Source organism: Rhinopithecus roxellana, chromosome 1 (assembly GCF_007565055.1).
Source record: "Rhinopithecus roxellana isolate Shanxi Qingling chromosome 1, ASM756505v1, whole genome shotgun sequence".
Classification (NCBI taxonomy): domain Eukaryota; kingdom Metazoa; phylum Chordata; class Mammalia; order Primates; family Cercopithecidae; genus Rhinopithecus; species Rhinopithecus roxellana.
The window spans coordinates 74901297-74917825 of record NC_044549.1 but is presented as its reverse complement, the minus strand read 5'-3'; the positions used below and the strand labels follow the sequence as shown (position 1 = coordinate 74917825).

The 16529-nt window shown below is 47.6% G+C and overlaps 1 protein-coding gene across 4 annotated transcripts in view; it reads left to right on the top strand.

The window, feature by feature from the left end:
* The window catches only part of RFT1 (RFT1 homolog), a 47816-nt gene extending 31537 nt beyond the window's left edge, over positions 1 to 16279 (top strand). For 2 of the 4 annotated variants that reach the window (XM_010376198.2, XM_030925013.1), the window contains 3 exons: positions 4911 to 5016; positions 12461 to 12710; positions 13031 to 14087. In XM_010376198.2, the coding sequence (XP_010374500.1) occupies positions 4911 to 5016; positions 12461 to 12710; positions 13031 to 13198 (524 nt within the window). In that variant the 3' untranslated portion in view covers positions 13199 to 14087. Of the gene's footprint in view, positions 1 to 4910; positions 5017 to 12460; positions 12711 to 13030 lie in introns of all 4 variants that reach the window. The other 2 variants (XM_010376197.2, XM_010376199.2) reach the window with 2 other exon arrangements.
* The last annotated feature ends 250 nt before the right edge of the window (positions 16280 to 16529 follow it).

The following is a 16529-nucleotide window of genomic DNA, read 5'->3' as shown; positions in this document are numbered from 1 at the left end:
TCATTCAACTCCAGACACACACTCAAGGTATAGGCAGGGGTTTTGGCGCCAGGACGATCAGCTTCCCCAGCCTCACTTGAATAAGTTATTAGGACTTCTCCTTGCTGTTGGCTTTCCTCTCGGGCCTAGAATGTGTTTTGCCAAGCGCTTCCCTGTGCTCCCTCTGGGGTGAGGGAGGAAGGCAGAGGGCAGGTGGTAATGAGTCCCCACTTGGTACTAAACACATCTGAAGATAGTAAATGCCACATAAATCTCCCAGATTTATGCATAAAAGCCTCTGAAGGATAACCCAAAGCCATTTGCAGAGAATAAAATTGATCTCTGCAAATAAAAGGGTATATTTAATCCAGTGACTCTCAGTTTTTGAAGAAGAAAAGTATTGAATGTGTCTAATTTTGAAACACCAGACCGCTGAGGATCTCACAGCACTTCTTGGGCCTTGGGGACTTCACCAATTTCTTTTTTTTTTTTTTTTTTTTTTTGAGACGGAGTCTCGCTCTGTCACCCAGGCTGGAGTGCTGTGGCCGGATCTCAGCTCACTGCAAGCTCCGCCTCCCGGGTTCACGCCATTCTCCTGTCTCAGCCTCCCGGGTAGCTGGGACTACAGGCGCCGCCACGTCGCCCGGCTAGTTTTTTGTAGTTTTTAGTAGAGACGGGGTTTCACCGTGTTAGCCAGGATGGTCTCGATCTCCTGACCTCGTGATCTGCCCGTCTCGGCCTCCCAAAGTGCTGGGATTACAGACTTGAGCCACCGCGCCCGGCCTGACTTCACCAATTTCAAAATGTTCTGGGCTGTAAGCTGGCAGTCCATTTGCAGTGTTTCATTTTGGGTTCAGCAAAGATGTTTTTAATTTCTCAGGTCACTGGACAAGAACCCTGAGGACTTCTTTCTGCCGCCCCATCTCAATATAAAGGGCTTTGTCAAATGCCATTTTACAAGTTCACTAGCATGTTTTGGTCTCCACTACAATGGGGCCCAAACTTTCAGTGTTAGGGGAAGAAGGGCCAAGCTTCTATACCAGAGCAAAGGTCATTAAGTTTGGAGAAACACCTGCTGTGAATCCAATGAAGTGGTTTGCAGCTCCCTGGGGCTTGTGCTGTGAGAAGTACATTTCCATCAGGCAGCTGCGGGAGGCCTCATTAGGAAGGCATTAGTAAGTTTATGGGCAGAGATTGGGAATTCAACTATTCTATAGCAGCTCTTCCCCTTTTGAAAGCAATCACCAAGGAGCAGCCTTTAATGTCACACAATCACAGGGCATTGCCTCAAGGAGGGGGCTGTCCCATCGTTATCATGACTCAGCCCATCATCTTAGTTTTGAAAGTGGAACTCACAACACTACTGTCCTCAGTTGTGTACTTGTCTTTGTCTTCACCGTGGAAGTGGACTACTTACCTGTGAGCTGTACTGGCCATCTCCAGATGTGGGACTCGGACACGGCACAGACAGGCTTTTGTGTAGGGGTATGGCTTCTCTTCCATTGTTTGGGATTAGCACTGTATTTAATTAGGGGCTTTGTAAGTGTTCTGGAGGCTTTTCTTAGAAATCTTCCTCACACCTAGCTTTGCTTTGCTTTTTCTTTGCTTTTTTCTTGGTAACTCACAGAACACCTAGCTTTGCTATCCTTAAGCAAAACCCAAACATTCACAGAATTTCCCCAAGATTTCTCACATTTCTCTCTTAGGTGCTTCTCTCTTGCCCCTCTGCCTTTTACTTTTTCCTTCTCTATCCCATTGTCTTAATGAACTAGGGCTGCCATGGCAAAGTACCACAGACTATGTGGCTTTAAACAACAGAACATATTGTCCATCAGTTCTGGAGACCAGAAGTGCACAATGAAGCTATGGCCAGGACCGTGTTATCTCTGAAGGCTCAAGGAGAGGCCCCTTCCTGCCTCTTCTAGTTTCTAGTGGTTGCTGGCATCCTGGTGTTCCTTGACTTGCAGCTGCAGCACTGCGGTCACACGGCTGTGTTCTTTTTGTCTTCCCCCTGCGCTCTTCACGTCCTCATCCCCCTGCGCATGTCTGCCTCAGTGTGCAAGTTTCCTCCACTTTTTTTTTTTTTTAATGAGACGAAGTCTCACTCTGTCACCCAGGGTGGAGTGCAGTGGTGCGATCTGGGCTCACTGCAACCTCCCGGGTTCAAGAGACTCCCACCTTAGCCTCCCGAGTAGCTGAGATTACAGGCACACCCTACCATACCCGGCTAAGTTTTGGTATATTTAGTAGAGACGGGGTTTCGCCGTGTTGGCCAGGCTGGTCTCAAACTCCTGACCTCAGGTGATCTGCCCCCCTTTGGCCTCCCAAAGTGCTGGGATTATAAGCATGGGCCACTGCACCCGGCCAAGTTTCCTCTTTTTATAAGGACACCTGTCATACTGGATCAGGGCCTGCCCTAATGACCTCATTTGAACTCAGTTTTCTTCATGAAGACCCTGTTTCCAAATAAGGTCAGATTCTCACGTACCGCTGGTCAGGACATCAACATATCTATTTTGGGGGGACAGTTCAACCTAAAATACCTCTCAATTCAGTCTACAATCGAAGGTTGGTTCGGTTCTTGAATTCCCCAAATGGATGCAAAACCCTTTACGTGAGTCACTGCTTCGCGCCAGAGTTACTCTCCATGCCTCACAACAGCCCACTGTTCACCTACTGATGGGCCCACCTGTGCCATTAGCGTTCAGTTGCCAGGTAAGGAGGCCTGCCACTCCTCTCTGCTTCTGCCAGGGAGAGGAGGATGGGGAGAAGCAGGAGGCACACTTGAGCATAGCCTTGAGTCTCCTGGGTGCAAAGCGTGGTCCCCGCCTCCCTTCCTGGAGTCAGCTGGGGTAGGGGCCAGGCTGCTTCCTGCAGCGGCTTGACAAGCAAAATGCAATGTGAGGTGATAAACATGGAATCTGAGACAGGGCCGTGGAAAATGGTTTTTTGTTGGGCATCAGGGCTGCCCTGTTAGTATTCCTTTTATAATTTTGTGACTGCCATAAAACTGTTTAGGTTCCCACCGCATGGAGATCTTTTATATTAAACAGCTTTCATAAACCCTGAATGAGTTCCAGATTTTAAGACTCCGGAACTTCAGTCCCCCCTCCTTTTCTTTTAGTGGTTACTTTTTTTCCTTTTCCTTTGTTGAGGTATAATTTACATAAAGTAAAATGCTGTTCTCTTAAGAGTACAGTTTGATAAGTTTTGACAAATATGTACAAAAAGTCCCATGTAACTACCAAACAGATTCAGATGTAGAATATCTCCATTTCCCTAGAAAGTTCTTTTGGGACCCTTTCTAGTCAACTGCCCCACTCCACCTCAGAGGCAAAGAAATCAGAAGAAATCTGATTTCTATCACCATGGATCAGTATTTATTTTAAAAAGAATTTCATATCAATGAAATGCAGCATGCATGCTCCTGCATTTGGCATATTTCCTTCAATACAAAGTTTTTGAGATTCTTTCCCCCATGGTTTCACATAGATCAGTGATTTTTATTATCTTCTCTTGCTAAGTATTCCTTTGTGTGGATGGCCCACGTTTTGTTTATTCTTTCTTCTGTTGATGGTCAGTTTTGGCTCTTATGAATCAAACTACTACAGATGTTTTTGTGTAAGTGTTTTTGTGAACATGTGTGTTCATTTCTGTTGGATGTATACCTAGGGGTGCAATTGCTGGGTCGTAGGTTAGGTGTATGTTTATTTTATTAGGTGCTTGATTATGGCCTTCTTAAAAGGGGGGAATCAATCCCATTCATAAGCCTCCTGTTCTCTGGTTAGAAGATTTTTCCGAAGCTTGTTAGCTATAGAACTGTATTACTTTGTTTTAGAAGAAAATACCATTACGGGCATTGGTTCTCACTTTGGATTTGTGTAATTTTCTGCTGGTCCTGGGCCCTGGGCATTTGTTAAAGGTCTTTTCTTTAGGACCTGCTCAACTGAGATTCCATTAACTAACAAAGTCACTAGTGACTTTGAGTTCAAACCACCAGGCCTAGTCATGCTGATGAAAAAAGTGAACAGACTTAGGGCCGGGCGCGGTGGCTCAAGCCTGTAATCCCAGCACTTTGGGAGGCCGAGACGGGCGGATCACGAGGTCAGGAGATCGAGACCATCCTGGCTAACCCGGTGAAACCCCGTCTCTACTAAAAAAAATACAAAAAACTAGCCGGGCGAGGTGGCGGGCGCCTGTAGTCCCAGCTACTCAGGAGGCTGAGGCAGGAGAATGGCGTAAACCCGGGAGGCGGAGTTTGCAGTGAGCTGAGATCTGGCCACTGCACTCCAGCCTGGGCGACAGAGCGAGACACCGTCTCAAAAAAAAAAAAAAAAGAAAAGTGAACCGACTTGTTTGCTAGCCAGATAAGCTTTTAGTTGTCTAGCAAGAGATCTGTACATTTCTTCATAATTTTTTTTTTTTTTTTGAGATAGGGTCTTGTTCTGTCACCCAGGCTGAAGTGCAGTGGCACTATCATGGCTCACTGCAGCTCTGACCTCCCCAGACTCAAGTGATCCTCCCATCTCAACCTCCCAAGTAGCTGGGACTACAGGCATGCCCACCACACACAGCTAACTTCTGTAGTTTTGGTAGAGACAGGGTTTCATCATGTTGCCCAGGCTAGTCTCGAATCTCTGGGCTCTAGCAGTCTGCCAGCCTTGGCCTCCCAAAGTGCTAGGATTACAGGCATGAGCCACCGTGCCCAGCCTGTCCTTTTGTTTTTTGCGGATTATTTAGTCAATGCCGTAGAATGCTGGGAATCCTTCTAGATAAAATTAAGACCCTGAGCTTGAGCATGCAGTCTGTCCATTGCTGATACCAGCAGACCTCATAGTCTGGTTCTGGTTCTCTGGGTACTCAGCAGCACTGAGGTTACATGTGGGCCTTCTGATTGGGCTCTGGAGTCTCAGTGAGTTGTTTCCTTGCAGGTCCTGTTTTGCTGCGTTCCTACTGTTTCTATGTTCTCCTGCTTGCCATCAATGGAGTGACAGAATGTTTCACATTTGCTGCTATGAGCAAAGAGGAGGTCGACAGGTGGGTAACTTAGCAGGTACACCTTTAATCATGGCCTTCAGCCAAAATGAAGTAACTTGTCAAGCTTTTTGCTTTTCATTCTGAACATGCATTTACAGATGGTTGTTATAGAGGCAACACTTAGTCCACCAGTGTGGTGCTTCCCTGGGATCTCTGTGGCGCCAGCATGGTTCAGCAAGTGCTCCCCATCGTAGGGCTGGGAGACAGCAACTACTCTTTGCCTCCCCATTGTGGAGGGAGAAACATTGGCTCTGAAAGGTTACATTAGTCCAGGTTTGCAGAGTCAGGCACCAGACAAGCTAGATTTCCATTCCTCCACCTCGTTGCTCACCCCAGAAGAGTGGTCCTCCAGTAAGTTACTGAGGAGCTTCTTCAAGATGCACATTCCTACCCCTGAGAACCTGAATGGTGGGTCTTCGAGAATCTCGGGGATTTTGTGACTGCTTCTCCTGAGAAAAGTCCAAATACACACATACATCTTGCCATAATTTTTTCTCAACTGTTGACTTCAGATCAGGATTCCCATCCTGGAATCCCTACCAGTGGTTCTTAATACTGATTGTGGGCCGGGCGCGGTGGCTCACGCCTGTAACCCCAGCACTTTGGGAGGCCAAGGCAGGCGGATCACCTGAGGTCAGGAGTTCGAGACCAGCCTGACCAACATGGTGAAACCCCATCTCTACTAAAAATACAAAAATTAGCCAGGCATGGTGGCAGGTGCCTGTAATCCCAGCTACGTGGGAGGCTGAGGCAGAAGGATTGCTTGAACCCGGGAGGTGGAGGTTGTAGTGAGCCCAGATCACACCATTGCACTCCAGCCTGGGGGACAAGAGTGAGACTTCGTCTCAAAAAAAAAAAAAAAAAAAAAAATACTGATTATGAGTTAAAATCTCCCATGAAGCTTGTTAGAAATGCAGATTCTTGGCTACCCTTTGTCTGCCCCTGTCTCTCCTACCACACCATAGTCTCAGCAGGCTCCTGGGCATATGTGTGTTTTTTGAATGCTCCTCAGTGATTCTGATGTGAACTCTTACTGTTTAAGTGTATTTGGCCTACACCCAGGATCATCCACCTCTTGTGTACCAAATACCAAAAAAAAGTAAGGCAGCATCTTAAGGCATCGCTAGAGTGTGACGCTGAGGAGAAGAGAGAGGGAAACCGTAGCAAGGGCGGGAGTAGATGACGGGGTGACTGGCCCTCATTTTCTTACTGCCTCGAAGCCAGGGGCCCATGGGGGTTTTCATGCTGCCTCTGTAACCTTGAGTGCTGGTGAAGGCCCTCAGAGGCCTGGCCGTGAGGTGGGATGGGGAAGGAGTATCTCAAATGGGGACCCTTCCCCCTCCTCTGTGTGTGTCCTTTCCTGGGCTGGCTCATGTAAAAGCTTGGGGACTTTGTTTGCTACACAGTGACTGAGAACTAGAGTCCAGACGAGCAGGTCTCAGTCCAGATTGATGAAATTCTTTTAGGAATTTATGGTCCACTCCCAGCCCAGCTGAACTAGAATCTTAGAAGGCTTGAGCCAGGGAATCTGTTTATTACACAGCTTTAGGCAATTCGGATTCTAGGGCTTTGGAAACTGCTGGGCCAGACCAGCTGTCATGGTAAAAACAACACGGAGCAATGTGACCCAGGACGCACTTAGGTGTGTGTGACTGAGACATGAGTTCACAAGGCAGGAAGTACCCCAGTTATGCACAGGACACACTGATGCTTTCTACTCTGTCTTCTGTTTTGTTTTTCAAAAATGCCATGCCATTACCCTCTAAATGGATTTCCCAGCCTAGTAGTAGGTCACAACCCATGGTTTTAAAATAGTGGTCTGGATGTGGTTTTCACCTCAGATAGTTAAATTTATAGCTGTAGAGTAGAACTGCTTTGAGTCTATCCTCTTCTTTCCCCATGGATGAAAAAATCTATTTCAATTTAGCTTTGAAAATACAATGTTTTTATTTGAAAGCTGCTTCTAACGTTGAATAACTTAAAAATATAATTGGAAACATGCGAAATGAGGCACTATTAGAGTGGAAAGAGCGGGACTAGGAGTGTATCTCCTTGAAGGGAATTTTGTTACGGTAACTTCAGTGTTAGTGTTGAAGGGGTGAATCAAAAACCCATTTAAAATGTTTTTATAAATTGCAACCAAATTGTGAGGGAATATGGACAGTGGCTGGTTGCTTTCTTTTCTCTCTCTTATATTGTATTGAAGCAAAGGAAACAACTTTTTAAGTTAGTTGTAATGGAATTTCGATAGTATATAAACATCTGGAAAATTATTTTCATGGTTATTAGTCAACATAGAGAAAAAACAGAGCCCAGAGCACCTTCTAGTGCAGTTCCCATGTGGGGTAACTCACCTCCCCTAAGAGTAAAATGTGACATTAAGTGCAGTTTTGAGACGTGTATAAAACACAATAGCTCCAGTTCTTTCTGGGCCCCTGGCTCCAGCGCCTGGGCCTGGTCTGAGCACATGGAGCACCTGGGCTCATCACAGACGTCAGCATTTTTTTTTTTAATCCCTGTGAGTTTTAACAGACATAAAACTCTAGCAAGGATTTTTATAGTAGAATTGGATAGCTTAGTTAACTGTTACAATCAGTTATAATGACTTTACATTGGACATTTCAGATTCTGAATAGAAAAAAAGCAGGCATTTTACTTAACCAACTTAAGGTTAACCAGTGTTTTTCTGAATAAAAACAGCATTTGGGCCGGGCACGGTGGCTCACGCCTGTAATCCCAGCACTTTGGGAGGCCAAGGTGGGTGGATCACCTGAGGTCAGGAGTTCGAGACCAGCCTGGCCAACATGGTGAAACCCCGTCTCTACTAACAATACAAAAATTACTGGGCATAGTGGCGCGCACCTGTAATTCCAGCTACTTGGGAGGCTGAAGCACAAGAATCACTTGAACCTGGGAAGCGGAGGTTGCAGTGAGCGGAGATCACGCCATTGCACTCCAGCCTAGGCCGCAGAGAGATTCTGTCTCAAAAAAAAAAAAAGAGCATTTGGTTGTATATGAAATATTAAAACATCCTTTGAATTGCAGGTTACTTTTTTTTTTTTTTTGAGACAGAGTCTTGCTGTGTGGCCCAGGCTGGAGTGCAGTGGCGTGATCTCGGCTTACTGCAACCTCCGCCTCCCAGGTTCAAGTGATTCTCCTGACTCAGCCTCCCGAGTAGCTGGGATTACAGGTGCGCAACCATGCCCAGCTAATTTTCTTTTTCTTTTTAGTAGAGACGGGGTTTCACCATGTTGGCCAGCCTGGTCTCGAACTGACCTCAGGTGATCTACCCGTCTCGGCCTCCCAAAGTGCTGGGATTATAGGCGTGAGCCAACATGCCTGGCCTGGTTGCCTTTTTAAAATAATCTTATAATATATGTAGAATCTGACTAATGGATTTTTCATTATGCCTTATAGAATAATTTTTGTTGTTTTGTTAAGGCTGTCTAATTTTCTTTCATTTCACAAATAGGTTTGAGCATCTACTCTCTAACAGGCATTGTTTTAAGCTCTAGGAATACAGCAATGAATAAGACAGATGGGATTTCTGCTCTCCTGGAGCTGATGGTGGGGGGGCAGATAACAAACAAGTAAATTAATAAGAAAATGTGATGGGCTGAGAATGAAAACGGGTATATAGTGAGTGGTAGGGGTGTGCTGGGCAGGCCCCTATAGCACAGCGGCATTTAGGATGACCAAGAAGGTGGTCTAAGATGGGGGCAGAGCCTTCTAGGCAGAGAGATCAGTTGTGTAAAGGCCCAAGATTGACAGCTCCTTTGTCTGATTTGTTGGCCTTTGAGCTTTGAGTGCCAAAGTGGACTCCATAACTGTCAAATGAAGGATGGGTATGATCTTCTCACTTTGGCACATAAGACATCAGTGCCATCCTTTTCGTGGCTGTGAAGGTTCCATTATATGGCTGTGCCTTGATGTATTCAACCAGCACCTGCTGGGAGCTGCTTCAGGTGGTGCTAGAGTTGATATCCTCGACCATCCATCCTTTTTTTTTTTTTTACTTTTTTTGAAACAGGGTCTCACTCTGTCGCCCAGGCTGAAGTGTGGTGGTACAATCATAGCTTACTACAGCCTGACCTCTTAGGCTTAATCGATCCTTCCACCTCAGCCTCCTGAGTAGCTGAGACTACAGGTGTGTACTACCATGCCCAGCTAATTTTTGTATTTTTTGTAGAGACGGAGTCTCTGGGCACCATGTTGCCCAGGCTGGTCTCCAACTCCTGGGCTCAAGCGATCTGCCCGCCTTAGCCTCCCAAATGCTGGGATTACAGGCATGAGCCATTGTGCCCAGCCAATCCATCTTTTAATACGCCTAATTTTAAGTCCAGTATTTTCTTGGGACCATGGAGAAATAAGCATTCATAAATAATTTACTGTTTATGTTAACCAAACCTTACAGGACAGTCATATTGTCACTGATTAATAATTTTGCTTTGATTTTAAACATTTATTTTTTTTTTTAAGATGGAGTCTCGCTCTGTCTCCAGGCTGGAGTACAGTGGCGTGATCTCAGCTCACTGCAACCCCCGCATCACGGGTTCAAGCAATTCTCCTGCCTCTGCCTCCTGAGTAGCTGGGACTACAGGTGCGCACACCACGCCCAGCTAATTTTTGTATTTTTCGTAGAGACAGGGTTTCACCATGTTGGCCAGGCTAGTCTCGATCTCTTGACTTCGCAATCTACCCGCCTCAGCCTCCCAAAGTGCTGGAATTACAGGCGTGAGCCACCGCGTCCAGCCAAAAAAGTGATATTTTAATTGCATTTTTTAAATTCTCATTTTTTCCTGAAGTGGATTATGCCTTTAAGGCTATAGATTTGTGAATTCTGGAAAGTTCAGCAGCTGCAGAGCCCTCTTGTAGTGGCAGACAATGGACCCCATCATCAGCTCCTCTCAGATGGCCATGCCAAAGAGGCTGTGCTGTTGAATGCGTCTCTGCTTGAATTAGCATGAATTAACTATTGGTTTTATTCATTATTGTTATTTTACTGGGAGTTGGGGAAGGATAGCTAAAAGTTTGTGAATCTATGACTTAAACTCCAAGGATTGGTATAGTAGACGGTTCCGAGATAGTTTCTGAAAAACGGGTTACATATCTCTGCTGCTTTGTGGAAAAGAGGTCAAAGTACTGGTCTATGATGGGTGCCATTTGAGTGGCTTGTTCTGAAGTTGACCTTTCTGATTACTGATTAGTAGTGAAAAAACTTCCCCTGTGAGGTACAGGCTCTTGTACTTCATTAAAAGAGACTCTCTCTGGACTGAAAAGCAAATGAACTCCCTCTCTGGAACTCCGGATGAAAGCACATCTCTCCTGTTGGAGTATGGTTGTGTGTGTGTGTGTGTGTGTGTGTGTGTGTGTGTGTGTGTGTGTGTAGTATTTTTACCACCCACTTTGATAAAGCGTATCTCCACAGCACACAGCACCTTTGGCCTGAATCAGCCAAGGACCTATACCTGGGCATTCGGGGGATGCAGTGGCTTGCCTTCCGTTTTCTTTTTGGTAGAGACATGGTCTCACTCTGTTGTCCAGGCTGATCTCAAACTCTTGGCCTCAAGCAATTCTCCTGCCTCAACCTCCCCATGTGCTGGGATTACAAGCATAGTTCTAGGGTACTGGCCAAGTTCTAGGGCCTCCTCCCACACCCTGCAGAATCAGGAACTCTGGTGGTGAAGGCCAGCCATATGCATTTTTAAGTCATCATTATATTTTGGGACAGGGTGTTGCTCTGTTGCCCAGGCTGGAGTGCAGTGGCATGATCATAGCTCACCATAGCCTTGAACTCCTGGGCTCAAGCCTTCCTCCTCTCTCAGCCTCCCAAGTAGCTGGGACAACAGGTGTGTATCACGGCTAGTTTTTTAAATTTTTTGTGGAGACAGGGTCTCATGACGTTGCCCAGGCTGATCTGAAACTCTTAAGCTCAAGCGAGCTTCCCACTTCAGCCTCCCGAGTAGCTAGGACTGCAGGTGTGTGCCACCATCCCTGGGTAATTTTTACTGGTTTTTGTAGAGACGGGTCTATTAGCTATGTTGTCCAGGCTGATCTCGAACTCTTGGCCTCAAGCAATCCTCCCACCACCTCAGCCTCCCAAAGCACTGGGATTACGCTTTCTTTTTTTTTTTTGTTTTGTTTTTTGTTTTTTGAGACAGAGTCTCGCTCTGTTGCCCAGGCTGGAGTGCAGTGGCGCGATCTCGGCTCACTGCAAGCTCCGCCTCCCAGGTTCACGCCATTCTCCTGCCTCAGCCTCCTGAGTAGCTGGGACTACAGGTGCCCACCACCACGCCTAGCTAATTTTTTGTATTTTTAGTAGAGACAGGGTTTCACCATGTTAGCCAGGATGGTCTCGATCTCCTGACCTCATGATCTGCCTGCCTCGGCCTCCCAAAGTGCTGGGATTACAGGCGTGAGCCACCGCGCCCAGCTGGATTACGCTTTCTTACCACTCCTCATGTGCAGAACCTGGGTGGTGGCCTCTGAGGTTTTCTAACCCAGCAGACATGGCTTGAGGATGTCAAAAGTTTGGTTCCCTCAACAGCTGTATACCTAGAGTGCCTGCTTGGTGCTAGGCAGAAACCAGAGGCTGGGGGATTTTGTTCTTGGCTGTACAAGCCTTTTGGAGGACTATGGCAGCTATTTTGTGTTTGCTGAGAATCTGTTTTCTTTTTGGAGAACTGAAGATAACTAAGTGATGTGCCGCTTTGAAATCAGAGAAGTGCAAGAAGCGCTAGGATCAAAGAGCTCTAGAGATACAGGGAGTGGGAGTGAGGATATGTAAGAGTCTGGAAAACAGCAAAGGTGATCCAGGCTTTGGTTCAGTTCCCATTTCATTTTGGAGGCCAGTCATTTGCTTTGAATGATATCTACTGCCCAAGGTTACTGGGAGCTGCATCTCCCAAGGGCAGTGGTGTGAGGTACTGAAGCTTAGGGGTCAGAAGTCCGGCTGAGTGTTACCTCACTCGTGAGGCAGATTACTCAGCCTCTCTGTGCTGCTTCCCTTGTCTGTGAAATAAATCCAAGCTCTGCAGGGCAAGGCCCATGTGTGTTCATTCACCAGTGTGTCCCCAGCACTCCTCACAGGGCCTGTCACAGAGTTAGCATCCAATATCTAATTATTACCCTGGTCACATTCTTGTATCTCACATTGAGGACTTGAGCTGAACAGGGTTTTTATGTTTTGATCACAAAGTGTCACTTAACTAACCAATTATTATCTTCAAAAAACATGTATCTCTTGAGTTGTTTCTTACCCTTCTGTTCAGGGTAAGGGGACAGGGACATTCTCATGGTCTCCATGTAGCATTCAATGTTATGAAAACCTGGATTCTGGGAACACAGGTTCTTTCTGTGAGGTGATGTTCGTGGCTGCTGTTTTGGGAGCAGCCTTGTCCGGGGCAAGGTCCCCACTGCCCTGCTTTGCCTGTCTCCTCCCCAGGTACAATTTTGTGATGCTGGCCCTGTCCTCCTCATTCCTGGTGTTATCCTATCTCTTGACCCGTTGGTGTGGCAGCGTGGGCTTCATCTTGGCCAACTGCTTTAACATGGGCATTCGGATCACACAGAGCCTTTGCTTCATCCACCGCTACTACCGAAGGAGCCCCCACAGACCCCTGGCTGGCCTGCGCCTGTCTCCGGTCCTGCTTGGGGCATTTGCCCTCGGCGGTGGGGTTACTGCTGTTTCGGAGGTGAGACTCCCTGAGCCATCATGCCACATGCTCCTGCAGCTGCCCCGCTGTCCCTCCTGCTAGGCCTCCCCTTCCTGCCCTGCCTGAACCAACTGGACAAGTGCTTGCCTCTTCCTGTCCCCTCCCCAGGCCTCTAGGGCGGCATCTTCTGATAGATGTGACAAGAGAATGTTGCCATTAGGGAGAGAATGGACCCGCAGTATGGCTGTTATACCTTTTATCTGACTTAGAAGCTGGAACCACAGCTGCTTTCCCTGGCTAGTCCCAGAGGAAGGAGGTATAGACTGAGGAACAGGCACTGACAATTGTTTCTTTCCCAGGTGTTCCTCTGCTGTGAGCAGGGCTGGCCAGCCAGACTGGCACACATTGCTGTGGGGGCCTTCTGTCTGGGAGCAACTCTTGGGACAGCATTCCTCACGGAGACCAAGCTGATCCGTTTCCTCAGGACTCAGTTAGGTGTGCCCAGATGCACTGACAAAATGACGTGACTTCAGGGAAGCCTGGACGCCTGAGGCACCTGGACCAGCTATGGGCAGTTCTGTGGGTGGAACACATATTCTGTGTAAGAGCCCCGCCGAGGGCTCTGCAGCGGAGTGACAGCAAGCCCGGAGGTGAGGCACCAGCGAAAACATGAGACACCTGTGACCAATCGAAGTCTGAAATGCAGAGGAGTTTCATTTTTAAGTGAAGACCAAAAAGCCCTTTAAAAATAATAGAGTTTTTTCATCATTTTATTTTCTCTTTTACTAATGTACTCATTCCTTTTGAGTGTGATTGGCCTTTGGAGCTACGTGCTCCAACAAACTATATCTTAATTGTTAATAATTATCTGGCCCAGAAAAAGAGATGCAACAATTTTACCCTTCAGAGGAATTTTGAACTTCTGTAAAAGAGAGAGCGAGACCCCTCTCTTTCATTCACCACATGAAAACAGAGTGTGGCCCTGAAGTTGTGGCTTTCTCTGTGTCAACACTGTGGTCTGAGTTTTTAGAGAAGGAAAAATGCTACTCAGTGAGAAATCCAAGAAATGAAACCAGAAAGGTTTTCAGATCACATTTCCCAGAGTGAGTTAGGGAGAATCTTGCCTGTCGTGATCACACTGTTCCCCGCCACCCCGGGTCAGCACATAGTTGACCCAGAGTGGGCTCTCAAGATTTGTTAACTGAAGGGTGGGTGAAAGCTGGCTGGAGACTCCTGGCCTGGCCACCTGCAAGAGGCGGACTTTGAAGAAAACTGTGATCCAGTTGAGCCACTTTGTCTCTGAAGGGAATACCGCTTTGCAGCTTTCTGTAACTTCTCACATGGGAATTGCACTGGTGACAGATAAGATTTAACAGATGTATTTTTTTATCTTCAGAATAAGACAGGGCAAACTCTGTATGGCAAGTATTACTGAGTCAGGCCCCTCCTGCTGACCCATTATTTCCAGCACTGATCCATATAACCAAATTCCAGCCCCAGGACAAGAGTGGCAGGCATGGGGGCCTGGTGCTGCAGGCTACAGTGTGAGCCCAGGCGTTCTACACCTTGCAGCCTGCACCCTGCAGGTGAGATCATGAGCAGTGTTCTGGAGTGTAAAGTGATTTTTATTTTTTCATTAATGTATTAATTCCTTTTGGATATTAACCCCCCTCAGAACTACATGCACAAACTATAACTTGGATGTTAATAATCCTCTCACTCAGTGCCCCAAACCTTCTGTGTCTACACCCAGAGAGAGAGGGTCAGTAAAGGCAACTGCTATCATGCATTAAAATGCATGTATTTAAATCTGCTTGCCCAGAGCCAGTACCCAGGGGCTAAGGATCAAGACCTGTCAGCATAGCAAGACTGGGGCCCAGTCACCCTGGCAGGTTTTTATCTACTCAGAGGGAGAACGCTTTGCACTAAGTGGGAGAAAAGCAGCTAAATGCAAGGTGTCCTGAGCAATTAGAGGACCTCCAAAGCATGGCCTCAGTCATGCCTCCATAGGGTAAGGTCAGGCCAGCTCAGAAAAATGGATGGTCCCATGGGGTCAGGTGGAGCACACACAGAAGGCAGTCTTCCCTCCCATGTCCGTTCTCTGTCCTGGCATCCACAGAAAGGGGCCTTCAGTCCTCATGAGCTGCTTCTCTGCAGCTGCTGATCACCCTCCCAGACCCCTGCCCCTATCCCATGCCCACATGACCCCAGACTCAAGCATGATCCTCATTCTACCTGCCTCGGAATCACCTGGATTGCAAGTCAGAATGTGGCTTCCCCGGACCCACTCCAGGCCTTCAGGATCTCTGTCTCCCAGTGGGAGGGCTCTGAGATTGGCTTTTCTGGCAAGCCCACATGGCTTTGATGCCACCAAGGTTGACATGCCCCATTGTCTTCCTTCACAGCAGGCCCAGGACCAGTCATGCTCATGCCTGTTCTCTGCTCCAGGAACAGAGCTGCTGTTCCACCAGCAGCCTTGTGACTCCGTGGCCTCTGGGAGCAGGACTCCCCAGGCTTATACTCTCTCAGCTTGAGAGAGGGTCTATGTCTGAAGGCAGTGCTGTCATCCCTCCCCTGCTGTTGGCCTAATGGTGCTGTCAGGGCCAGCTCCTCTTGAAAGACAGCCAGTTGCGAAGGCAGCCCAGGGCTTCTTCCCATGTCCTACTTCCCTGTGTCTAGGGAGAGTCGTGCCCGTGGCTGCGAGTTTTCCCACGACTAGCACCTACCGCCTGGGCTGTCAGCACTTTGGCAGCAGGTCCTCTGCGGTTCTCTGCCTCTGGCACCTCCCTAAAGCTCAGCTGAACCTGACCAGGCCTCTGGCATTTCCCCTGCTGGACCCCCTAGAGCCACACCTGTTGCCTCAGGGAGCTTGCATACATGTGGGCCAGCCTGCCTCGCTTTACCCAAGCAGATTTGGGGAGAGAAATCATACTTTGGGCTTTAAATGCCACGTAAAATATCGTGAGGCTACTTCTCCATGGAAACAAGTCTCTGAGGCACAACCTTTATGAAAGGAAGGAGTCTTCGTTAGTGAGAAGAACAGTATCTCTGACTTCCTGTGCTCCTCTGGCCACACGTAAGTGTTGGTCACTTCAGATTTGGCTTGGGGTCTCTCAGTGGGGAGCTGCTGCTGCACTGTTTAATGCTTACCTGACGGCAACTTCTGGCTCTGGAGCCACTACTCTGCCCTGCTCCCAGCCACTTCCCAACCTGATTCAAGCGGGGCCCCTCCTCCCTCCTGTCTTTATTCTTTTCTTTTCAGAGGCAAGGTCTCACTCTCTCCTCTCACCCAGGCTGGAGTGCAGTGGTGTCATCATAGCTCATTGCAGCCTCAAACTCCTGGGCTCAAGCAATCCTTCCACCTCAGTGTCCTGAGTAGCTGGGATCACACGTGTGTGCTACCTCACCCAGGTAATTTCTAATTTTTTTTTGTAGAGACTGGATCTCACTGTTGCCTTGAACTCCTGGGCTCAAGTGATCCTCCTGCCTCAGCCTCCCAAAGTGCTGGGATTCCAGACCAGGCACATTTTTTTTTTAAATCATGCATTCCTGTTGCTAGTTTCACATCAGTCCCCTGGTTTAAAAAGAAATAAAATATTTTCTTTACACTTTTGTAAAGACCTTTCTTCTTTCATACCCCTTCTCCCTCCAAAAGGGACAAAAATTCTTTAATTTCATAAGGAGGGTGGGTAAGTAACTTGAGGATGTGAACCTTTGGTGTTTCTCAACTGGAACGTTTATTTCCTCCGTTGACATTGTAGCTGGGACTGGGCTTCTTGACTTTGAAAGAGGGGTGGTGTCCTGGCCTGTGCCACGGAGCCGCGCCTGTCTGGGACAGAAAGGCCTGGCGTCTCCTTT